The 19980-nt window shown below is 42.2% G+C and overlaps 3 protein-coding genes across 12 annotated transcripts in view; 1 reads left to right on the plus strand and 2 right to left on the minus strand.

Annotated features, from left to right (window-relative positions):
- The window catches only part of Osbpl1a (oxysterol binding protein like 1A), a 208517-nt gene extending 206280 nt beyond the window's left edge, over nt 1–2237 (plus strand). For all 6 annotated transcript variants that reach the window (XM_027404345.2, XM_027404347.2, XM_035440270.1 and 3 more), the window contains one exon: nt 1267–2237. In XM_027404345.2, the coding sequence (XP_027260146.1) occupies nt 1267–1369 (103 nt within the window). In that variant the 3' untranslated portion in view covers nt 1370–2237. The remainder of the gene's footprint in view (nt 1–1266) is intronic.
- Nucleotides 2238–2290: 53 nt separating this feature from the next.
- Cabyr (calcium binding tyrosine phosphorylation regulated) lies at nt 2291–18804 on the minus strand. Of its 3 annotated transcripts, none has more exons than XM_027404352.2 (5): nt 12222–18804; nt 12071–12124; nt 6007–6348; nt 2731–3333; nt 2291–2369 (listed from the first exon to the last, which is right to left on the minus strand). In XM_027404352.2, the coding sequence occupies exons 1-4, from the start codon at nt 12367–12369 to the stop codon at nt 2735–2737; spliced, it is 1143 nt and encodes a 380-aa protein (XP_027260153.1). In that variant the 5' UTR covers nt 12370–18804; the 3' UTR covers nt 2291–2369; nt 2731–2734. The 3 variants fall into 3 exon arrangements, with proteins under 3 accessions (XP_027260153.1, XP_027260152.1, XP_027260151.1); XM_027404351.2 differs by lacking the exon at nt 2291–2369 and having other exon boundaries at nt 3200–3333; nt 5210–6348; nt 12222–12394; nt 15338–18804; XM_027404350.2 differs by lacking the exon at nt 2291–2369 and having other exon boundaries at nt 3200–3333; nt 5210–6348; nt 12222–12394; nt 14741–18804.
- A 139-nt stretch (nt 18805–18943) lies between these two features.
- Nucleotides 18944–19980, minus strand: part of Ttc39c (tetratricopeptide repeat domain 39C) — an 83789-nt gene continuing 82752 nt past the window's right edge. For all 3 annotated transcript variants that reach the window (XM_027404342.2, XM_027404343.2, XM_027404344.2), the window contains one exon: nt 18944–19332. In XM_027404342.2, the coding sequence (XP_027260143.1) occupies nt 19243–19332 (90 nt within the window). In that variant the 3' untranslated portion in view covers nt 18944–19242. The remainder of the gene's footprint in view (nt 19333–19980) is intronic.

Raw genomic sequence — 19980 nt, forward strand, 5'->3', positions numbered from 1 at the left:
TATTCTAAAGTGTTAAAACCAAGAGTTGTGTTTGTAACAAGAGAAATGACTTGAGAAGTTAGTTGTGTCTTACACAGTCTCTACAGGCAAGATTGGTTAAGCATTTTATCTTTTTTCCTTTTCCAACATTCCTTCAGTGTTGAAAAGGGGAAAGTACAATCCAGAGTTAGATTTGGACACGAAAATACATTTATTTCTTCACATCTTTTGAGTAAATTACAGGATCATTCATGTGTGCATATATAATGGATCATTAATTTAGGTAGTGCCTTTTCTAAACACAAGATTAGATATGATGGAATTGGGATTTAGAAAAAATACTATGTTGGGCAGTATCAGATATCTGACTTTTGATTGGAATAAGAGTTTTGTTAGAGTTCCTTGTAACTGCTGTTTCTTGATTCACTTAAGTAAATATTTAAGCCAGCATGGGCATATTTTTGCAAGCATTCCAGTAGACATGATAGTCATTTCACATCTTACAAAAAGATCTAGAAATGCTCTTACAGCATCTACCCCAATGAGTGTTTTGGATTTTATTCCCATAATCTTGCCAAAGAATGAGTAAAGGCAGACGGCTGCTATGGTTGAGTGAAGTGGCAGTACCTAGACAATTCCTCACCTTCCTTCCCTGTGTGTACCCCAGGTCTCTAAACTCGGGAATACAGTGTAAAAGCTGCTCCCAGATGCTGGAATGCTTCTATGCTCTTCTGTGCCTGGCTTGGGTGCTCCATTTTTTTTTTTTTTTTGAGAGACAGGGAAATCATCCAGGCAGCTCATTTGATAATTGGGCAGATTAAAATGAAAGCAGGTGTAGCCTAGGAATCCAAATCGAGACCCAGTAAAGTCTAGACTGGGTTAATCTCACTGGATATACATGGCATAGCAGATGAGGAAATCTTAGCCTATGAGTGCAGACCTGTGTGCAGCCGTTGCCAATTTGGCCAACAGTCAGCTCACCTGTAAAATGGAGGTCATATGAACCCTACAGGCACTGTACATCCTGCCTGCTGCAGGTATGTGTTCCTGATGGCATCACAGAATGCCTCCTCATGGGTGGTCACAGGTAGGACAGATCACAGTACTCATTGCTAACTGCCTGAAGATGTGTGGATACGTATGCTCTGTCTAGAAAAACTATCACTTTAGGGTCTGTAAGGAAATCCATGACACAGAGCCAACTACTGTAAGTGGTTAAATGACAGTGTCCTGTGTGTGAGGTTTGAGTCATTTGTTCTCTAAGTTTTACCCTTTCTCACTGGACAGGTGGTTCCATCAAGGCCCTAACCCGTACAATGGAGCACAGGACTGGATTTACTCTGGCAGCTACTGGGACAGAAATTACTTCAATCTGCCTGATATTTATTAAAGTGCGGAGAAGTCAAGGTGTTTGGCTAATCTGCATAAGTCTTAAGCTTAAGTTTCTAAAAATTTGCCCTGGTTTCTACTCCTCTATAATTTGCATTTCACCCAACAAGGTAGGTAGGGCATATGGTCATGGCGGTGATGGTCCTAGGGGACACGAGGCATTTTGCTTTACACCTGCTTACTTGGAATACTGTTTATGCAAAGGAAGAAGCTGCTGGAGGTGCTGTTTCTAGCCCCACTTGTGCCCGAGGGCTATACCTAGTCTAACATTCAGCTTTATGGAATTCTATAGTGATCCAAAAATATTGAATATTTTATGCTGTTATGCTTGAGTATCTTAGGTGTAGCTTTGAAATGTTTAGAATTCTTCTGTACGATGTTGTGTGCTCAGATGTAAAGGGTAAAGGGTGTCATTTTATAAAAACTAAATTGGTAAGATGACCTTTCAGGGAAACTCTCAATATTACTTTCCCACCTCCAAAAAGGAGTGGAGGGCTGAAGCAGAATTGGGAATTTCTGATTTGGTATTTACTTATCTTAGAGCTCTTACTTTCACATTCTGTGATCACTGACACTAGAACTTACGAAGATTTATGACAAACAACTTCCAGTGGCAAATGCCACAGAGAAATTAAGCTACACTCCTGTATTATAATCCTGTACAGTAGCTTTGCCCCTTTAATTGGGGCAATCTCATAGTGTTTATCCAACCAAATCCCAGAATGATCTCTGCTCTAAAGGGTTAGGTAGCTTCCAATAAGTTATTTTAATTGTATTTTAAAGTTAACAAGTGTTATAATGATGCTAAATAAAGGCTTTAGAATATTGAAAAAAAAAAGTGTGAACGCTTTCAGAACAGAGTCGCTGCCTAGCTGATACTGTGTTGATTATGTGCATGTACACCAAAACGTGCAAAGTTTTATGCTTGCAGGAAGTTTATTGATACAGTTCACATGGTGACAGGCTCCACCTCGAATGCTGACTCAGCATCATTTCAGCATCTGTAATGAAGAGACATTGAACTGTTTAAATACAATGAAACAATGAAACTGATCTAGAACTGCCACCCCCTCCCAGCCCCCAAAACCACAATGGCTTAACTCTGCAAAAAAAAAAAAAAAATGAATGGACAGTTAGTATCTCAAAGAAAAGTTGTATTCTCTTTTTAGAATCTACCACATCCTTAAAGGTGACTGGGTATTCATAAACAGCTCTGTAGTTGGAAGCCAAGAGCATAATGTGAAATATACCCCCATTAGTATCAAGTGTTAATTAGTATCAAGTATTAACTGTCCCAGACTTAAAGTGTTTAAGGCTTGGCTGTGTTAAGGCCCACGTGTCAAGGTAGGAAGGGGTACCTACTCTTTTAAGGTTCTGCTCTGCGGACATGGGCAGTAGTCACAGTAATTTCACCAGCAATACCATAACTTCCAAAGGGAGTACGTTTGTCACCAGATCCTGAACTCTTTTTAGCTACATCTTCTACTGGGAAAGCAACAGAAAGAAAGACTGGGCTTTTCGGTCTGGGGCCATCTTGTCCACTTGTTGGAGGACTAGCATTCTGGGGATTTGGGGCAGGTCTCTGGAATGTCTGATCTGCAGGAACAGCAATGGGCACTTGTACTGTAGCATATCTCTTCAAGGCATCTGACTGTGACACAACAGCATGTCCAGAAAGAGGCTTCCAATCCTGTGCTTCCTGAACATTTGAACCTACTAAAATGAAAGGTGGGGCACTGGTCTTCTTGCTGTCATCCATCATCACATAGGTTGGAGAAGTGACTTTCGGTGGATTCTGCAGAAACTGTGGATCCTTAGGATTAGGTAAATAGAGGGTTGCTTGGGGAAAAGGCCCAAGTGCAGGTGGCGGTGATGGGCGACTTTGTTGATTCATATCAGTTAGACAATAAAGTGTCCACATATTAGAATATGGTGGTGGTTGTCCTGCTTCGCTTGTTGCTAGTGCTATAACAAAAAAAAAATTGCAGGCATTAAAGGTTTGGTCTCTGTATCAGGCACTATGCACAGTCATGTCTTTGTAAATCTTTTTTTTTCTTTTACATATAAATAAGCAACTTTAATAGTATGTGCCATAAAGCATGCTATAGAGAGGACTACAGAAATTGTGCCTGGTAATGTGAAGGAACAGAGTAATTCAGAACAGTTGGAAAAGGAATTGACAGTAACGGCAGGGACAGTAGAGTTGCGGCTAAAGAAGCAATTGTATTCTAAGTTGCTGTTTCCAGACTCTTAAACTGTTTTGGTTCTTTGAGACAATGTATCACTATGAGCCAAAGCTGGCCTTAAACTCTTAGTAGTCCTCCTGCCACAACCTCCCAAGAGCTAGAATTACCACCCTCCCTAACCAGAATCTTAGACTTTACCACATGGTACTCAGAAGAAAGTTAACAAAACTTTCAAAACCTCAACCATGTGAAGCCAATTAAAATCATGTAAGACAGTGTCTCCCCCTAAAGTCACCTAGGTGTCACCTAATAATATCCCTGGTCTTCAGGCACTGTCATCTCCCATCTTCAATCTATTACCTTATCTAGAAGTCAGAATCCCAGAGAGAGCCCCCCTTTTAGCCAAGACTGGGCTGGTGGACACTAATATAGAGCTAGAAAAGCCATCCATTGGCCTATAACGGGGAGCTATAGAGCAGAGTGTGGCTTGCCAAAGATAGGGACTCAAATGTGTCAAGGTGATATTTTGAACCCTAGGCCATCCATTCCTGATACAGCCTTTCTTTACGGAGAATTACCCTATGCATAGATGAAGGGATCCTTACTAAAAATACAATCCAAGTCTTCAGTCTTTCCAGATGGGAGAATCTAAGCCCTCAAACTGAGTTTTCTTGGGAACTTGTCCACTAAGGACAGCTGTCCTTCAGTAACAGCTAAGTGCCTGAAAACAGTGACTTGGCTTGAAGTGCCAGATGCTCAAGCCACAGGATAATGCCGGCCACACAGGCTGTGTGTAGCACTGCCCTCTGCCTTTCCAGCTGCGGTGAACCTGTCACACTGCCAGTCAGAATTTGATTTCTCAATACCTGCTTTGATAATATTTTTGTATATGGCTTGAGTCAGAGTTGAGAGTTTCTGCAAGAGGATTGGGATTGGGAGGCTTCTTTCTGGCATGTCCCCTCGGATACCCCAGGAAGGGCCACTGCAATACCCAGATAGGCATAGGTAGGCAGACCAAATGCCACAATCAGATGGAGATGGAGGTTACAATGCTTCTGTCAGGAGGAAAAGCTCCCCAGAGAGCAAGCAGCTTGACTTTGGTGTGCCTGGGGGTGAGGGACCAAAAGGTCCACCCATGTCAACTGCACACACACTGACACCGGTTTCAAGTGTGCAGCCATTCTTCCCACTGCTTTCCTGTCACAGAAGTTCCATCTAACCTGTCCTTTCTCCATCCAGCTATGACGCTGCTCCCTCAGCCACGGAAGGTCCCAAGTAGGAAGCAGTGTCTGAGCCAGCATCCCAAACCTGATTGCATAGTTCTCCTGACTCGGCGCGAAAGCAGTCAGCCACACCACCATTTCTTTCATGTTTTAAATGCCACAGCCCAAATAAATGCAGTGTTAGTGTTATGTTTCCCATATAATCATTTTATATACAGGCATTCAAAACCTAACAGATTCTTATGTTTACAATCGTGCAAAGTGAATCAAGCTTTGCCATCTGATTTTCATACAAAGCCTTTAATTAGGTTTGGCATTTAAAAACCCTGAAAATGGACTTGGGCCAGTTGGCAGGAGAGCCAAGCTGTAGGTTACTGAATACAGATGTCACCTGAAGCAGTGTGTGGATGTGCAAGTATCTAATTTTCTTACCTGGCTTCATCAAACCTGTTCAGGCTCATCTTCCCCATCTGGTTGAGTGTCAGGTTCAGTAAAGCCTCCTGGCGCAGGAGGGAAAGGGTCACCAGATGAATAGGGTGCAGAGTTCTCCCCTGACTCCTCCTGGCCAGGATTGTCAGGGTCTATGGTAACGATCTCCATTTCAAAGTGCAGAGAATTCTCAGAGGTTATTTTGATTAAGCGCTCTGCATCCAGGGGCTCTGCAGGCACCTCAGTCTGACCCTCAGAGAGCAGAACTTCTGCCTCCATATGTACTGAGGACTGGCGCTGGGAATTCTCCACCTGTACAATTTTCACAGACTCTATAGATATTTTAGACATGCCTGAGGAAGTCCTGGCTTCTACAGGTTTGGGACTAACTGGTGGTGACTGCTCATTTTCTTTAAGACAAGCAACTTGATCAATCGGGATAACTATGTATCCTGGTATCTGCTCAACATAGACAACTCCTTCATTGACAGGCACATCGTTATATACAGATGACACATGAAAGGTTGATGTAACCTGAGTGTCAGGAGCTTCATAAGCAGGAGGTTCTTGTTCACCCTGCAAGGGGGCTGAGGAAGCCTTTGGTGGTTCAGCCTCACACTTAGGACCCACAACTGCCTGCACAGATGTTTGGCTCATAACCTGCATTTCTAACATCTCTCCAGAGCACACCAGAGGAGCAGACACCACGACTTCTTCATCAATCTCTGCACTCAGGGCGTCCTGGGTACTTGTTGCCACGTCCACCATTAAAACTTCAGAATAGGTAGATTGAACATTACCTAACATCTGAGCAGCAAACTGAGCTGGGTCAGCCGGGACATAGGCAAACTCGGCAGAGACAGGTGCTGGAGGTGGTGATGAAGGTGGGGTGGTAGTCTTAGGTGTGGTTGGTTTGGAAGAAGGACCCCAAGCTCCTTCGTTTGACTCCTCAGACTGGACATCAGCATGAAGTGATGGAAACTGGGTGGTTTTGTTGCTAAATAGTGGTCCAGCTACATTGTCCTCCTCCGTGTCTGTGGATTTTTCCATCCGTGTAGGTTCGCAGGAACCTGGAAATGTTCTTCCCTGTTCCTTCACACACTCCTTCTTCTCCACTGTCACTCCTTCTGCCCATTTCTCTACTAAAAATAACAGCCAGGTGAAGTAATCAGCAAGCAGTCTTCAAAATGTTTTAAATAAAGCAACAGTAAGTTGAACTTTCAAATACCAATATACACAGATCACTGTGCAACATCTATGAATTTTCATAGCTAATGAACCTGCAACAGCTCATATCTACCTAAACACTACATTTCCTTAGAAACAAATGACCAGTATATATTACAGTGTAAAACTAGTATCATACCACTCCAAGCTGATATTCAGTTCCTAAGAGGAAGGAAGCTGGAGCCCTCCTGGTTCGTTGTACCACAAAAAAAAAGGGGGACACTGAGGAGATGACCCAGTAGATAAAATATTTATTTTGCCCTGGCCATGTGAGAACTAGGCACGATGATTGAGTGTCACCTGAAATTCCAGACCTAGGGAAGCAGGGAGGTGCAGGCAATCCTGAGAGTGATGTAACTAGCAGGAGTTGGCAGGCTCTGGCTTTAGTGAGTGACTGTGCCTCAATAGTGTTATGTGGCCAGTGTCAGTTTTGGGCCACCAAATGTACCCATGTCCACACATGCAAACATGCACACACAAAACTACAAAACATGAACAAAGGAAAAACTAAAGACTAACGTAAGAAGCAAATGATTCCAGTTTCAGTTGGCATGGTAACTTAGAAAGGAAACACAGAGATGCATTCCTCCATTTAAGACAATCAGTATGCAAAGTTTAAAAATGAATTTGTCATCTGGAGCAATGTGGTTTTTCATATCAGGAAACATCATATATTCTTACTTGAAAATGGTCATATTTGCTGATGAGATAAGCTCATGAAGCCAAAATTATAACTGAAAAAGAAAAAGGAAGGAAGGAAGGGAGGGAGGGAGGGAGGGAGGGAGGGAGGGAGGGTGAGAGGGAGGGAGGAAGAAAGAGAAAAGAGAAACATCTATGTCCATGAGTGTGGCCATTGAATGTTTAAACCCGAAAAAACTCAAGGTCGCTGTAGCTGATGACTGAGTGCCCTGGACAACCAGTTCTGAGGGTCAGCAACCACACCTGGCTAACTGCCTTGGCTTTCCACATTCAGTTTTCACCCCTGCTCACTGAGAAGTTTTCTCTTCAGAAAGCACAAAGTCAGCAGGGAAAGTGAGAAGTGATTTCTTCAGGTCAAGTGTTTGGAAGCCCAAACATGGTGGCACAGACCTGTGATTTCAGCACTTGGGAGACTGAGTGCCATGAGTTCAAAGTCAGCTGTAACTACAGAGCCTTTAATCCCTATTCTCAAAACCACAAGTATTTTCATAGGTTTGCACTACTTTCTATCCACTCTAGCTGCTAGTTTGTAAATTCAGTTCATAGGCCTAATTCTGGACACAGATGGCCACACTAAATGCTCCTATGCCAAGAAAAGTCACAAAAAGGAAAGCTACTCAACATTAATCTCACTTTTCTAACCATCTCTTCATAACTCCCCTGCCCCAGTCCTCCCTGTCTTTCATGCTAGGGATTCAATCTCAGACTTTACATATACTAAACAAGTATTCCACCACCAAGCTATATGGCCCTTTAACACTGTCTTTTCCCACCAACACACCTGACAGAGTGATTCTCTTACATGGAATACTGTGGTAGATGACAGTGCATAAAAACACTAGAAGATAATTTGAACATAAATATTATAGGTATAAAACATAAGAGCCTAATAAAGATATTAATAAAAATGTTGAGAGTGCAGGGCTCAAGAGATGGCTCAGCAGCTAAGAGCACTTACTGCTCTTCAGCAACCCAAGTTCTGTTCCCAGCACCCAGACTCCAAACTGCCTGTAACTGTAGCTCTGGTGGATCCAACACCTTTGGGCTCCTGCACTCATGCATGCACTCACACACATGAACACACACACACACACACACACACACACACACACACACACACACACACACACACACACACTTTTAAATAACAATGCATTTTTTTAACTTTAGAGTTCACAAATACTGAGGTTTATTTGAGTAAGCCTAACTTAATAGCACTCTTGTGCTTAGGATATATAGAAAAACAAAGCAATACCACTCCCATCTTGACAATATCAGTCATAAAATCATAACTTTGCTTGAGTCCAGACAGTTGAGATCATAATGAAGTTATCTGATTTCCATAAAGAACAGTCTCCCTCCACCCCAGAGGCACACCAGAGCTGACTCGGCCATGGCAGGGTGAAGGCAGGGTTTAAATGAGTTCACCAGACCCAAGATAAAAGATGAATAGGTTTTATTGGGGAGCAGCTTACACAGATAAGAGTAAAGAACTGCTGTGGCCTTCCTGCTCCAGAACATGTAGTCTCTGCCCTTCCCATGTGCTCCAAGACCTCAGAGAGCATGCTTGCTGCTCCTCTCTTTAAAAGAGTCACAACTGTACAAGAAACCATGCCCAAAAGGGTGTGGCCACTACTACAAATTCACTAGCAAGACAAGATGCCACTACAGCAGGGGTCAGACAGAAAAGACTACCATTTCCTGCTGAGAAGGTGACAGCTACCAAATGTGGCCTAGAATGTCAGTCCTGTGCCTCCAGAGTCAAGAGGAGTTTGTAATGACTGACTAGTACTTTTCTGCAGGCCTCAAAGGAATGATGGAGATGAGATAGAGCCTGTCTTATACCAAACAATGGCCACTTGGCCCAAGACACACACGATGGCCATGGATAGAGCCATAACCATTCTAAAGACACTAAACTCTGACAAATGGGAAGATGAGAGTGGTGATATTTGGCTCTCATGGACAGTTTTCTTCCTCTATTATCCAACCACTTCTGGTTCTCGAACCCACCAAAAATGGTTTTCTTTCTGGGATTTTTCCAGGCAAATGATACATGCAGAGCATGTTCCTATCTCCATGCTTTCCATGAACACTGGGACCATAAAGTAATGCTGCTGGGCAGGCAAACTAACTACTGGACATAACTGGAGAACAGAATATCTTCAATGACTAGTCAGTCTTCACAAAACACATGCTCACATCTGATAGGAGTGAGGTAAGTGAACTAGGGCATAGCAGCTAGCTCTTGCACACATACTGACTTCTAATGCCTGGTGCTGTCTTTAGGTTGATTTTGCCTCACACTGAAAAGACTGAAAGAACAGAATAAGGATCAATTGACTTAGTCTTCCTAGAGTGGTTCATTTTCACAAGTCACTGATAGCCCAAGACAACTTCTGGTCTTTGGGATCAACCAGCAATGTATGTAGAATTATATGTGCCACCTCTACATTTAAACCTAGGATTCATACAAGGCAAGATACACTTGGGTAAAAGACAAAATGACAGCTGCTAAACCTATTATTTTTCTTGTAGAAAACTGAACAACCACATGACCAAATTTACTTACAGCTGTCATAAGAATAGCAGAAAATCTAACCAGTCAGAACACAGGGACCTATCATTCAGAAAAGAAAATAAACGACTGCATGGGAACTTCATGATGTCTGTCTGTCCCCCTCTTCAGTCCAGAATATTTAAAATTTTCTAGATATAGATGAATAATTCATGGAGTGTGTATAGGGGGAACCTAGAGTGATTGATGCAGTCTGTCTAGTAAGAAGCTATTTACAGTGACAACATAAGGGAAGACAAATGAGCCAAGGCGGTATCAGACAACTATGCTCTGGCACACTTTGATAATGCCTCATGACCTCTCCAGTAAGCAGAATGAGCAGGTTTACCATTGTTTTACTTCCTAAAGGGAGATCTGTTTTATAGCCATATTGTGAGAGTTCTTTCAGGTATCTGTATGCTATGCCTATCTGTTGATATCTGTAGTTATTTGAAGAGATAAACAACCATATTTCCTTTAAATATGGCTGACCTGGAAATTAATTAAAAAACTTAAGATGCAAAACATTAACCTTCATATTATTAACCCACCTGCTAAAATGAATGTTGGATAAAATCTTCAATAAATAAAAAAACTCAAAATGCTATCAAGTAGCTAGTTATATTCCACCATAAAAACTCACTCTCTTGCCATTATAAAACAGGGTGAGCCTGCATGCTCACAGTATTTTCTAATGCAGCTCTTGTTTTGAAGACGCGAACACAATAAACTTGATTGAGAAACTAGGATCATGGATATAGGAAGCAATTTTCTTGTACTTGGTTTGTGTGTGCAGCTAAGAGTATATAAGCAAGTCACACAGTTTCTCACGGTTAGCTGATAATGTCATCAGGTGCTTGCAAGAAAGCATCGAGACAATGCAGGATTTCAGAAGCACTGCCCACGCCATTTTCTGCCCCTTCACATGCCTATGTTTCCTGTTTTCAATCTTGATTTCATGTTTGGGTATCTTTCACTGCAGAGCCAAACCATGGTATTTGCATTTTCCTAGATCTGACTCCCTAATTTTTCATAGGGAGTTATCTTTGACTCACAAAAATGACATGGTTTGGGCCATTGAGGCAAAAGTACCGCTAAGCCTGATGACCTTTGTCCCTAGGACCCACATGAGCAAAAAAGAAAATTGACTCTTAGAAGTTGTCCTCTGACCCAGACATGTACACCATAGCATGCACATGCACACAACACACACACACACAAAATAAATGCCAGGTTAAAAAATGATGGAGGTGCTGAAAAGATGGCTCCGTGATTAAGAGAGCTCATCGTTTTTGCAGAGGACCCGGGTTTAGTCCCCAGCATCTGAATCACAACTGCCTATCATTCCAGGTCCAGGGGATCCAGCACCATCTTCTGGCTTCGGCAGAAGGGGGCATGTGCATTGCTACATATGAGCAGAAAAACTCACCCACATAAATCTCAAAAAAAAAAAAAACTATTTTTTTAAGTGACAGTTGAAGGGTGGCTGATAACTAACTACTCCAATCATCCAAAAGCTATTGGTCAGCCAATATGGTAAGAACTATTCAGCTGCTTCCCACAGTGGCCAGATATCATTTTACCTCTTCATGCAATTCTGTGAGAAGCTTTTCTTCACCATTCTTTTAGATGTATTCTTTAACAAATTCCACCTTTTTAAACTTAATAATCTAAATGTTTCATTTTATAAATTCTGCCTTAGCACTCTTGTTGCTACTCTGTCACATTCAATTTACAAATGAAAAAGTGTTCTGTAAGCATATTGACTGACCAATAGCTTTTGGATGATTGGAGAGAATCTGTAATTTGAAAACCAGGAATGTGAGATGCCATAAGTCAGAGATGTTGAGTACTGTATTCATTTTCATTTTGGAGCATTGTAAATAACTGATGCAACCTGCACAACACTACAAAATGCCTCACTGCAATTTACTATGAAGTACAAGTCCTCTTACGTTCCACTGTCCTTCCTTAAAGGTGTGTGCTGTAGAGAGGGTCTGAATCATAGTTAATCTGCACTGGTCTTGACATTTGAGGATAGTCATTGTTCTGAGTGGCATCTTGTGGCTCTAGGATTGACCCAAGGCCTCACTCTTGCTTTGTAACTACTCTACTACCAACCTGGATTTTCAGTCCTGAGTAGCCCCACCACCACCACACACACAACACACCTCTTTTTAAGATTTAAAACCTTCTAAACTGGAAATCCTGATGTTAAAATAATCCAAAACAGACTTAGTAAAAGTGCAAAGCATGGTCTGATCACTCACACATAAGACACTTGGTTTAGTTAACAAAGTATCCATTGGCATAATTACAGATGTGGGTTACCAAGTATGTAATGATGACACTACAGAAATGAGCATCTTGGTGGTACTTACCTTTTGTCTGATGAAACTGTTTAATCAGATCTTTTATATCCAGAGATGAATTCCCTGAACAAATAAGTGCAGGAAGTCAGTCAAGTAGAGACATTTTTAATTTAAAACAATTTTGCAAAGCAACAAATATAGAATCTAAAGCAATACAAACCTTCTCTAAACACAATGAGTTCTTTAAAATAAACTGCTGCAAACTGGGTGATATTTGTTGGGTTGGTTTTGAGAATGGCTCTGCTAACTCCCTCAAGCAGAGTCTTGAGGCCATAGGGTACAACAAGTCTGGGCTTTGAAGAAATCATTTTGGCAGGATGTCTGTAATTTCAACTATATTGAAGAGAAACAAAATCTTACACTGTAAATTTATTGAATTTTATGATTTAATTTGAGTTCCTAAAACCAAATATTAGAATTATTAGCTTTACTCTTAAATATTTATTCTAGTAGAATGGGATGCAATTCTTGATGATAATTTATAAAATAAACCCCACTACCACCTGCTTGCTTACTATGCACAAGCATGCAATCTAGCACTCATTAGGAAATTGATAAGTGGACCATGGTGATGGCTCATCAAGTAAAAGTGCATTCCCACAGACCTGAAGACCTGAGTTTAATTCCTTGACCCCATAAGGTAGCAGGAGAGAACAAATTCTAGAGATTGGTCCTTTAACCTCCACAAGCGGTGTACGCGCGCGCGCACACACACACACACACACTCACACACACACACACACACACACACACACACACACACACACACACACACACACACACACACACAAATCAATAGGAAAAGCCCTGCCAGTACATTCTAGTAGACAAGTTTGGTTTTTTGTTTGTTTGTTTTTCTCTTTGGTATTAGGACTTGAACCAAGGACCTTCTATAATACTAGGCAAAGCACTTTACCCACTGAGTTACTTTGTAATGTTAGGTTTACTGTGATTCTATGCCATACCTACAATGTATTGTTCTTTCTTTAATCACTTTATCCTTTCCTTTCTTCCTGTTTCCCTCCTTTTCTTCTATCTTGCTAACACCCCCACCCCCATTAGACTAGGCTGGTCTGTAACTCTCTCTGAAGACTAGGCTGGCCTCAAACTCAGAGATGCACCTGCCACTGCCTCCTCAGTGCTGGGATTAATGGTTTGGGCCACCATATCCATCCCCTTGCTGACTTTCAAGTGGCACTCTGAGTATTATATACTCTTCCAGGGTTGTTCTAACTTTTGTCATGGGTTATGTTACATACAAACATGTTGGGTTGCACTTATAGCTATTATGGGATACAGGCTGCAAGTTGAACACATCTAGACTTATAATTCTCATGGGAGTAGAGTTTGTCACCCCTAAATTGTGTGTTCACTCTGAAACATGAAAGCTTGCAAATAAGTAAAAAATTGAATCTCTTTAGCAAGGGAAAGATTACAGAGCTGCCAGTCTTTCGCTTTGCTAAATATGGGTATTAAATTGGGTTCCGAGTTACCAAGGAGCCACCAGATAGGAAAAAGGTGCTTAAAAGATTCAGACTTTAAAGTATTTTTTAAAAAATGGTTGCTTAGGGGAAATCACAGCTGTTCTAGACACAGCTTCCTTAAGAATGCTTCCCAGGGGTGCTTACAAAGAATAGACCACTGTGGCAATCATGTCCTAACAGCCTTACATGTTTCATGGGACTAAGTGGCATAGTTTAGTTATTGCAATTATATCGAGGGCCAACTTTTAATAAAAACGCAATATGCCACAGCAAAATGTTTTTATTTAAAAGCGCCTTTCACGTTCTTACCAAAGGCTAGGCAAAAATACATTTTGACCCAAGCGAAACTTTTGAGACTACAATTAAATGTTGAATCCCTTGCTCATCGGGTGCATTACTGAATTAAGCCATCTTTTGGGGGAAATGCAGCTTTGCCACACCCACACACTAAATGGCAGTGATCTCCAACACATAAGCACACATAAACATACATATGCATATATGTTTTGGGGTTTTGTTTTCAAATAGGCACCCCGGGGGAAGGTTTCAAAGTGACCTGCAGGCAAAATGGAGCCAGCACAGCTCCGTCTCCTTAGGTAATTAGTGCTACCAACCATGCGGCAGCCTGGGATGGCGCTAACTATGTCTCAGTTTAGAGACACTGGAAAGCCAGGGATGCTGACTGTCCCTAAGAACGTTCTTGAATGTGAAAAGGCCCTGGCAGTAGCGATGTGGCACCAGATCTGTCACCAATCCAGTTGACGGTGGCTTTTCAATGCTGATAGCTTAGTTGCTCTTAATTTTTCAAGAACCCTTTCCAAGAGCGACCTTTCTAGAAAGGCGCATCCTCTGACACGCCCCATGTGGGGCGCAGCGGCTCTTTGTCCGTGGACACTAGCGGGGATTTCGGGGCCATCGACGACACTCCGCGCCACGCTTGGCAGAGGCCGCGAGACTCCCGCCCGACCACCGTCACCCCTCGGCGCAGCCTCCAGCCACTCTCGGCCCGCTGCTTTCCCGGGCTCAGCCGGCGCCGATCCGCCAGGCCAGGCCCACCTTCTCTCCGGCTTCAATAAAGCTTCCTCTTTGCCCCCTCGCCGGCGGCTCCTGTGCTAGAGACCGCCGCTCGCCCACTATTTATAGCCCTGAGTGCGTCATGTGTGCGTCACAGAGTCCCGCCCCTTGTTGGGCCCACCGGAAGAGGCGGGGATTCGGCCGACGCAGCCAATGAGAGGACAAAGGCGGACATTGGAACGAGCCCGAGAATGGAGCTTTTGTCTTTTGACCCTCCTGCCACGGGAACTGGCATTTTCTAACGCCAGGCCTGCAGCTCCATGTTTGCTCTCTGGACCAGTGGCTGAGGATGCCTAACATTCACGAGGCCCTGGACTCAGTCTCCAGCACCTCAGAAGACCGAGATGCTCGCCTGTAATCCCAGCTCTAGGAGGTCGAGGTAGCAGGACGCGATGTCCAGTCACCCTGTAATACATGAGACACTGTAAAGAAACAAGCACTGGTGTATAGGGCAGAGAAACTACATTCATAGCTGTCTTGACGTTGCTGCCTCCTCTCCTCGAAACTTCTTTGTATTAACCTTCTGATATCTTCAAGTTCTGCCAGGCAATACAATGAAGAGGGAATTACTAAGCAGGGCACGGACTTTTCCTCTTGGGGAATTTGCCTGTAGAGAGTGGCAGCAAATCCTGATGCTGCTTCTTTCTCCTTAATTAGGACCAAGCCCCATTGCACACCCAATCCAACCAGCACAGGGAGCAGCCTCCTGGGGACTTACCACACTGCACTGCAGTCCGGTTCTCTCTCACACATGGGGGCTGCATTTGCTCTGGACCGGCTTTCATCCTTTCCTGCACCCATTGTCCTTTTCTCTTTCTTCACCTCCCGGAACTAGCTTCTGCGGCATTTTCTTGCAGTGATCTAGGCCCAAGTTTTCCTATATGAACTCGAGTTCCCTGGAAGGCTGTGTTAAGATTCTGCAGACTCACTGATTAGTAATAGTACAAATCAAAGGCCACAATTATCCTTTAGTTCCCTTGCCAGCCCTTTGTTGCCCTCCTTTGTGTGACTTAACATCCTTTTGGGGGTAGGGTAATACCTTTTGTATTAAAGCAGCCCCGGGATTTCCACCAACACCAAAGTTAAGGATCCCATCAGCATCTAACCCTGAAGTGAGATGCCACAACTGTGCACTAAGCTACTTACTTGATAACCTCACCAGAGCACCTGGCACATACATTGACTTGTAACTGGCCTGTGTTCTGTGACTATAAAAGTAACCACTTCTGTAGTGGCATATGTTATTCTGTGTAATCTGAATTAATGTTTCTGGGCATGGTCACTCATGTTTGGTTCAGAATAAATTTTCCTACTGTCTTTGTGGTGACAGCTGTTTTACTTTCACCCAAACAAGTAAGACTACATAACATAATGGCACAAATGTGTCTTCATAAATATAAGGCCAAATTTGAATGCTTGCCACTATGGTCCTCTTAAGAAAGAAATCAACTACCAAAGTTTACACAGCAAAGTGTGTGTGTGTGTGTGTTAAAGGTCTGATCGCCTTTGCTATTTTAGTTGGCAGAAACAGAAAAAGTGAAAACTCAACAATTAATTGGTTTATAAATTCTGTGACAATAAATATTCTAATCTTCTCTGACACCTGAAAGATATAATTCTTTACTCAGAAGATTTATCTACTGTGCATTAAAATTAAAAAGATACTTAACTCCATAAAGATAAAAATCTTAACTACATCATCCAGAAAAGTACATAAAATTGTCATCACTAGACCATGCCTCCAAGTCTGCCAAATTATTTTTTAAAATGTATTTAGCATACATAAAATATCTATTCTCTCATCAAAGGTACAATATAAAAATGTTTGACATTTACACATTGCAAGATCCACTGGAGAGCCTGTCATAGGACAGTTTGAAATTGGAAATCTCAATGGCAGAAATATATACAATTTTAAAGTAATCTATATATAATTTATTTAATTTGAAAGTATGGGAGTTATGTAACCTTTGAAAACAGAATAGTATCTTGAAAAGCTTTGAACTAAAAAAGAAAAACTACAGCAAGTACCTCATGACTCCAAAGGTTCTGTGGCCCCGACAGAGCCATTTTCCACACACTAAAGCAAGAGAATGTATAGTAACAGTCACAGTTCTAAAACTTATGAAATTTTACCCTCCAGTTACCAGGTTTCCAGTATTTGGGGCCACCAATTTCTCCTTTCAGCCCCTCACCCACTCCCCTGAGCATCTTGGATGTACTCAGCCACTGAAGGCAGGGGTACCATCTTTCCTGTCTTACATCTTCACTCCATACGAGACCCACAGCAGGAGGCTGATATAAACACTTTGCCAACAGTCTAATCAAAAGTAGCTGACACTGGGCTAAGGGACAGATAATGACAGTGTCGCTGAGGAAGAACTTCAATCATAGATACTGCTTCCTCAAACAAGATTAAATGTTTTGGGGAGTTGTAGAACCCAGGCCTCTGGCATACCAACTACTCTAAGGACATACCACTAAAGTACACTCCACCCTTCCAAACCAGATTAGGATACCCATCCTTCCATAGCAGATTAAGTAATATAAAATCTGACAACATTCTAGCTGATTTGTTGCTGTTTTGATATCACACCTTTAAGCCCATCATTCAGGAGGCAGAAGCAGGCGGATCTCTGTGAGTCTGAGGCTAACCTGGTCTACAGAATTAGTTCCAGGACGGCCAAGGCTATATATGAAACCTTGTCTCAAAACACACACACACACACACACACACACACACACACACACACACACACACACACACACACACGGTATCGCACAAACCTATGTTTCAGATATTAAGATATGTAAACAACTCAAAATGGAAACCTTGAGTTCAATGAAAACTTACAAACCTAAAGAAGACTTAGCCAAATTAGGCAAAGTTTCTTAAAAGTTACTGAGGTATTTATTCACAATCACAGCTGTGCAGTGCTGGGCACAGAGGAAACCTAATCATCAGTAAAGCCCAGCATGAGGGATTAAAACATAACTGTGAGTTCTTTTTATAATGTCCAATAATCTGAGATAAGAGGAGAGCAATTCAATCCTGGCAACATACAACCCTGCATATACAGCACTACCAAATATGCTCAGGTACAATAGCCTTTGTGAGATACGTGTTAACGCAATGTTCTCAACCTTCCTAATGCTTTGTCCCTTTAATACAGTTCCTCATGCTGTGATGACCCCCCAACCATACAATTATTTTGTTGCTGCTTCATAACTGTAATCTTGATACTGTTATGAATCAGAGTGTAAGTATTGATATCCAGGGTTGTTCATACCCTCAAAGAGCTTGTGACACACCTTAAGAACTGCTGTGCTAAAGGGTTTCTAAGAGTTAATCATATCATTTTCATAACAGATAAACTCTTAAAATATAGGTGCTGCTTAGCCAGCTAGAGATTTGGTTTTCTGATAGGACTGGCAGCAGGAGTGTGCTCCTGATTGTGAGGGTAAGCTTCTCTCTGTTCCTGTTTTGTTGCCTCCATCTTGAGAACCTGTGCAGATGACAATGTAGGGATGTGTGTAGGGAGTGTGCTGAGTGTTTATGTGTATTTGCATGTAGAGGCAGGAAGTCACCTTCAGGCCTTCCTGTAGCATTCTCCACCTGAGGTTTTTGAGGTGGAGTCTCTCACTGACCCTGGAGCTCAGTTTCAGCTAGACTGCCTTGCCAGTGAGGAGCTCAAGGGATCCTCCTGCCTCTGTGCCCCAGGCACTAAGGTTAATCTGTGCTGAGGATGCCTAGCTTTGTCGTTGTTGTTTTATGTGGGTCCTGGGACAGGAACTCCAGTCCTACACTGTGTGGCAAGCACTTTATTGACTGAGTTCCTCTTGGCCACTGGGGATGAATAATGTTGATGCAACTTGAGCTGTGGACAAAGCATTTTATCTTTGATGAGTTATGCATTGAGTTCCAGGTTATTAACATGTTTTATAGAAAAAACAGTATCCAGTTCATGGTCCTGAGCTCTGCGTTCTAGCCACTGCCCCATGAAATATGAGTAACTGACTATGTTAAGTTGGCTGCCATTGTTGTGCCTGAGTGTCACTGCATGTAAAACAGCAATAAGAATTTTTTTTTTCAGAGATCCTGCCTGCCTCTGCCTCCTGTGTGCTGGGACTAGGTGTATGCCACCAGGCCCAGCCAGGAATGTTTGTGCCACAACTGTCATAGGTATATTTCTAGGATAAAGTAAAACACTAGAAAACTCTTTAATTTTTATATAAACACAAAAGATATGCTATGTGTGGTACAATTCACACTGAGCCCACTCTTGATCTATGCTCAATGCAGGTGCTCCTACAAGATCACAGGTTGAGTATTTAGTCTGATTTTATTTTAAAAATAATAAATCACAAAACTAAAATGTTTGAACAAGGTCACTTAGCCCTCTCCCAGGTAGGTTATTATTTTTTTATCATTTTCGACATCTTTATTACCCCAGAGCTACATGTTTAAAAGAGGGATCTTTAATACGTCAGCGATGACACCAGGAAACCCATCCTTGGCACAGGTGGTCCTCAGAAGAAACGCTGGTCTTCACAGGGTCTTTCGCCTCTGCTTTCAAAGTACTGACCCTGGGTGGAGGGGACAGAGTAGTCACTCAGAGTTTCTCATTGAGGGACCAGTTCCCTCAGGGAGGCCAGAGCAGCGTGGATGCGGACATGCAATCTGTTTTCAAAGTCGTAGCCAGAAAAATCCTCCTGGAAGGGCCAGATAAAGATGATTGTGGACTGTTAGCTGAGCTCGTCCCCATAGTGTCACAGGATAACACACTGCATTTTACACCCATAGAACAACTCCCTACCTCTTACAGGAAACTTCACGTCCACTTGATAATCTGACTCCCTAACATTCAGGCAGTGTTTAAAATTGTTAGAGACTGGTGGCCCAAGCCTGTAATTCTAGCACTGGAAAGGATAAGTCTCTGGAAAAATCCCCTCATATTGTTCTTGAAATACTAGTCTTAAGTTAGGCTCAAAAAAGCTACTGTTAAGAAATTCTTCAAAAACACAGGAGGGGCTGGGAGACAGACTGGCAGTTAGAAACATGGGTTGCTCTTCCAGAGGACCCAGGTTCAATTCCTAGCACCCATATGGCAGTTTACAGCCACTCTTAACTCCAACTCCAGGCATCAGACACCTTCTTCTGGCCTTTGAAGGTACCAGCCATGTATGTGGTACACATATACACACTCTGGCAAAACACTATATACATAAAATAAAAATGTCAAATATTTTTAAAATACTCATATACATAAAATAAAATGTCAAATATTTAAAAAATACATAAATAAAATAAAATATCAAGTATTTTAAAAACATATCTATGAAACCAAAAGATAATTGTTC

The sequence above is a fragment of the Cricetulus griseus genome, chromosome 2, assembly GCF_003668045.3.
Source record: "Cricetulus griseus strain 17A/GY chromosome 2, alternate assembly CriGri-PICRH-1.0, whole genome shotgun sequence".
Lineage (NCBI taxonomy): Eukaryota > Metazoa > Chordata > Mammalia > Rodentia > Cricetidae > Cricetulus > Cricetulus griseus.

Coding starts and splice junctions, on each gene's coding strand:
- Cabyr (XM_027404351.2), bottom strand. CDS start 12,369: ATGATTTCTTCAAAGCCCAGACTTGTTGTACCCTATGGCCTCAAGACT. Junction 12,125..12,221: donor ACTCATTGTGTTTAGAGAAG/GTTTGTATTGCT, acceptor TTATTTGTTCAG/GGAATTCATCTCTGGATATA. Junction 6,349..12,070: donor ACAGTTTCATCAGACAAAAG/GTAAGTACCACC, acceptor TGTTATTTTTAG/TAGAGAAATGGGCAGAAGGA.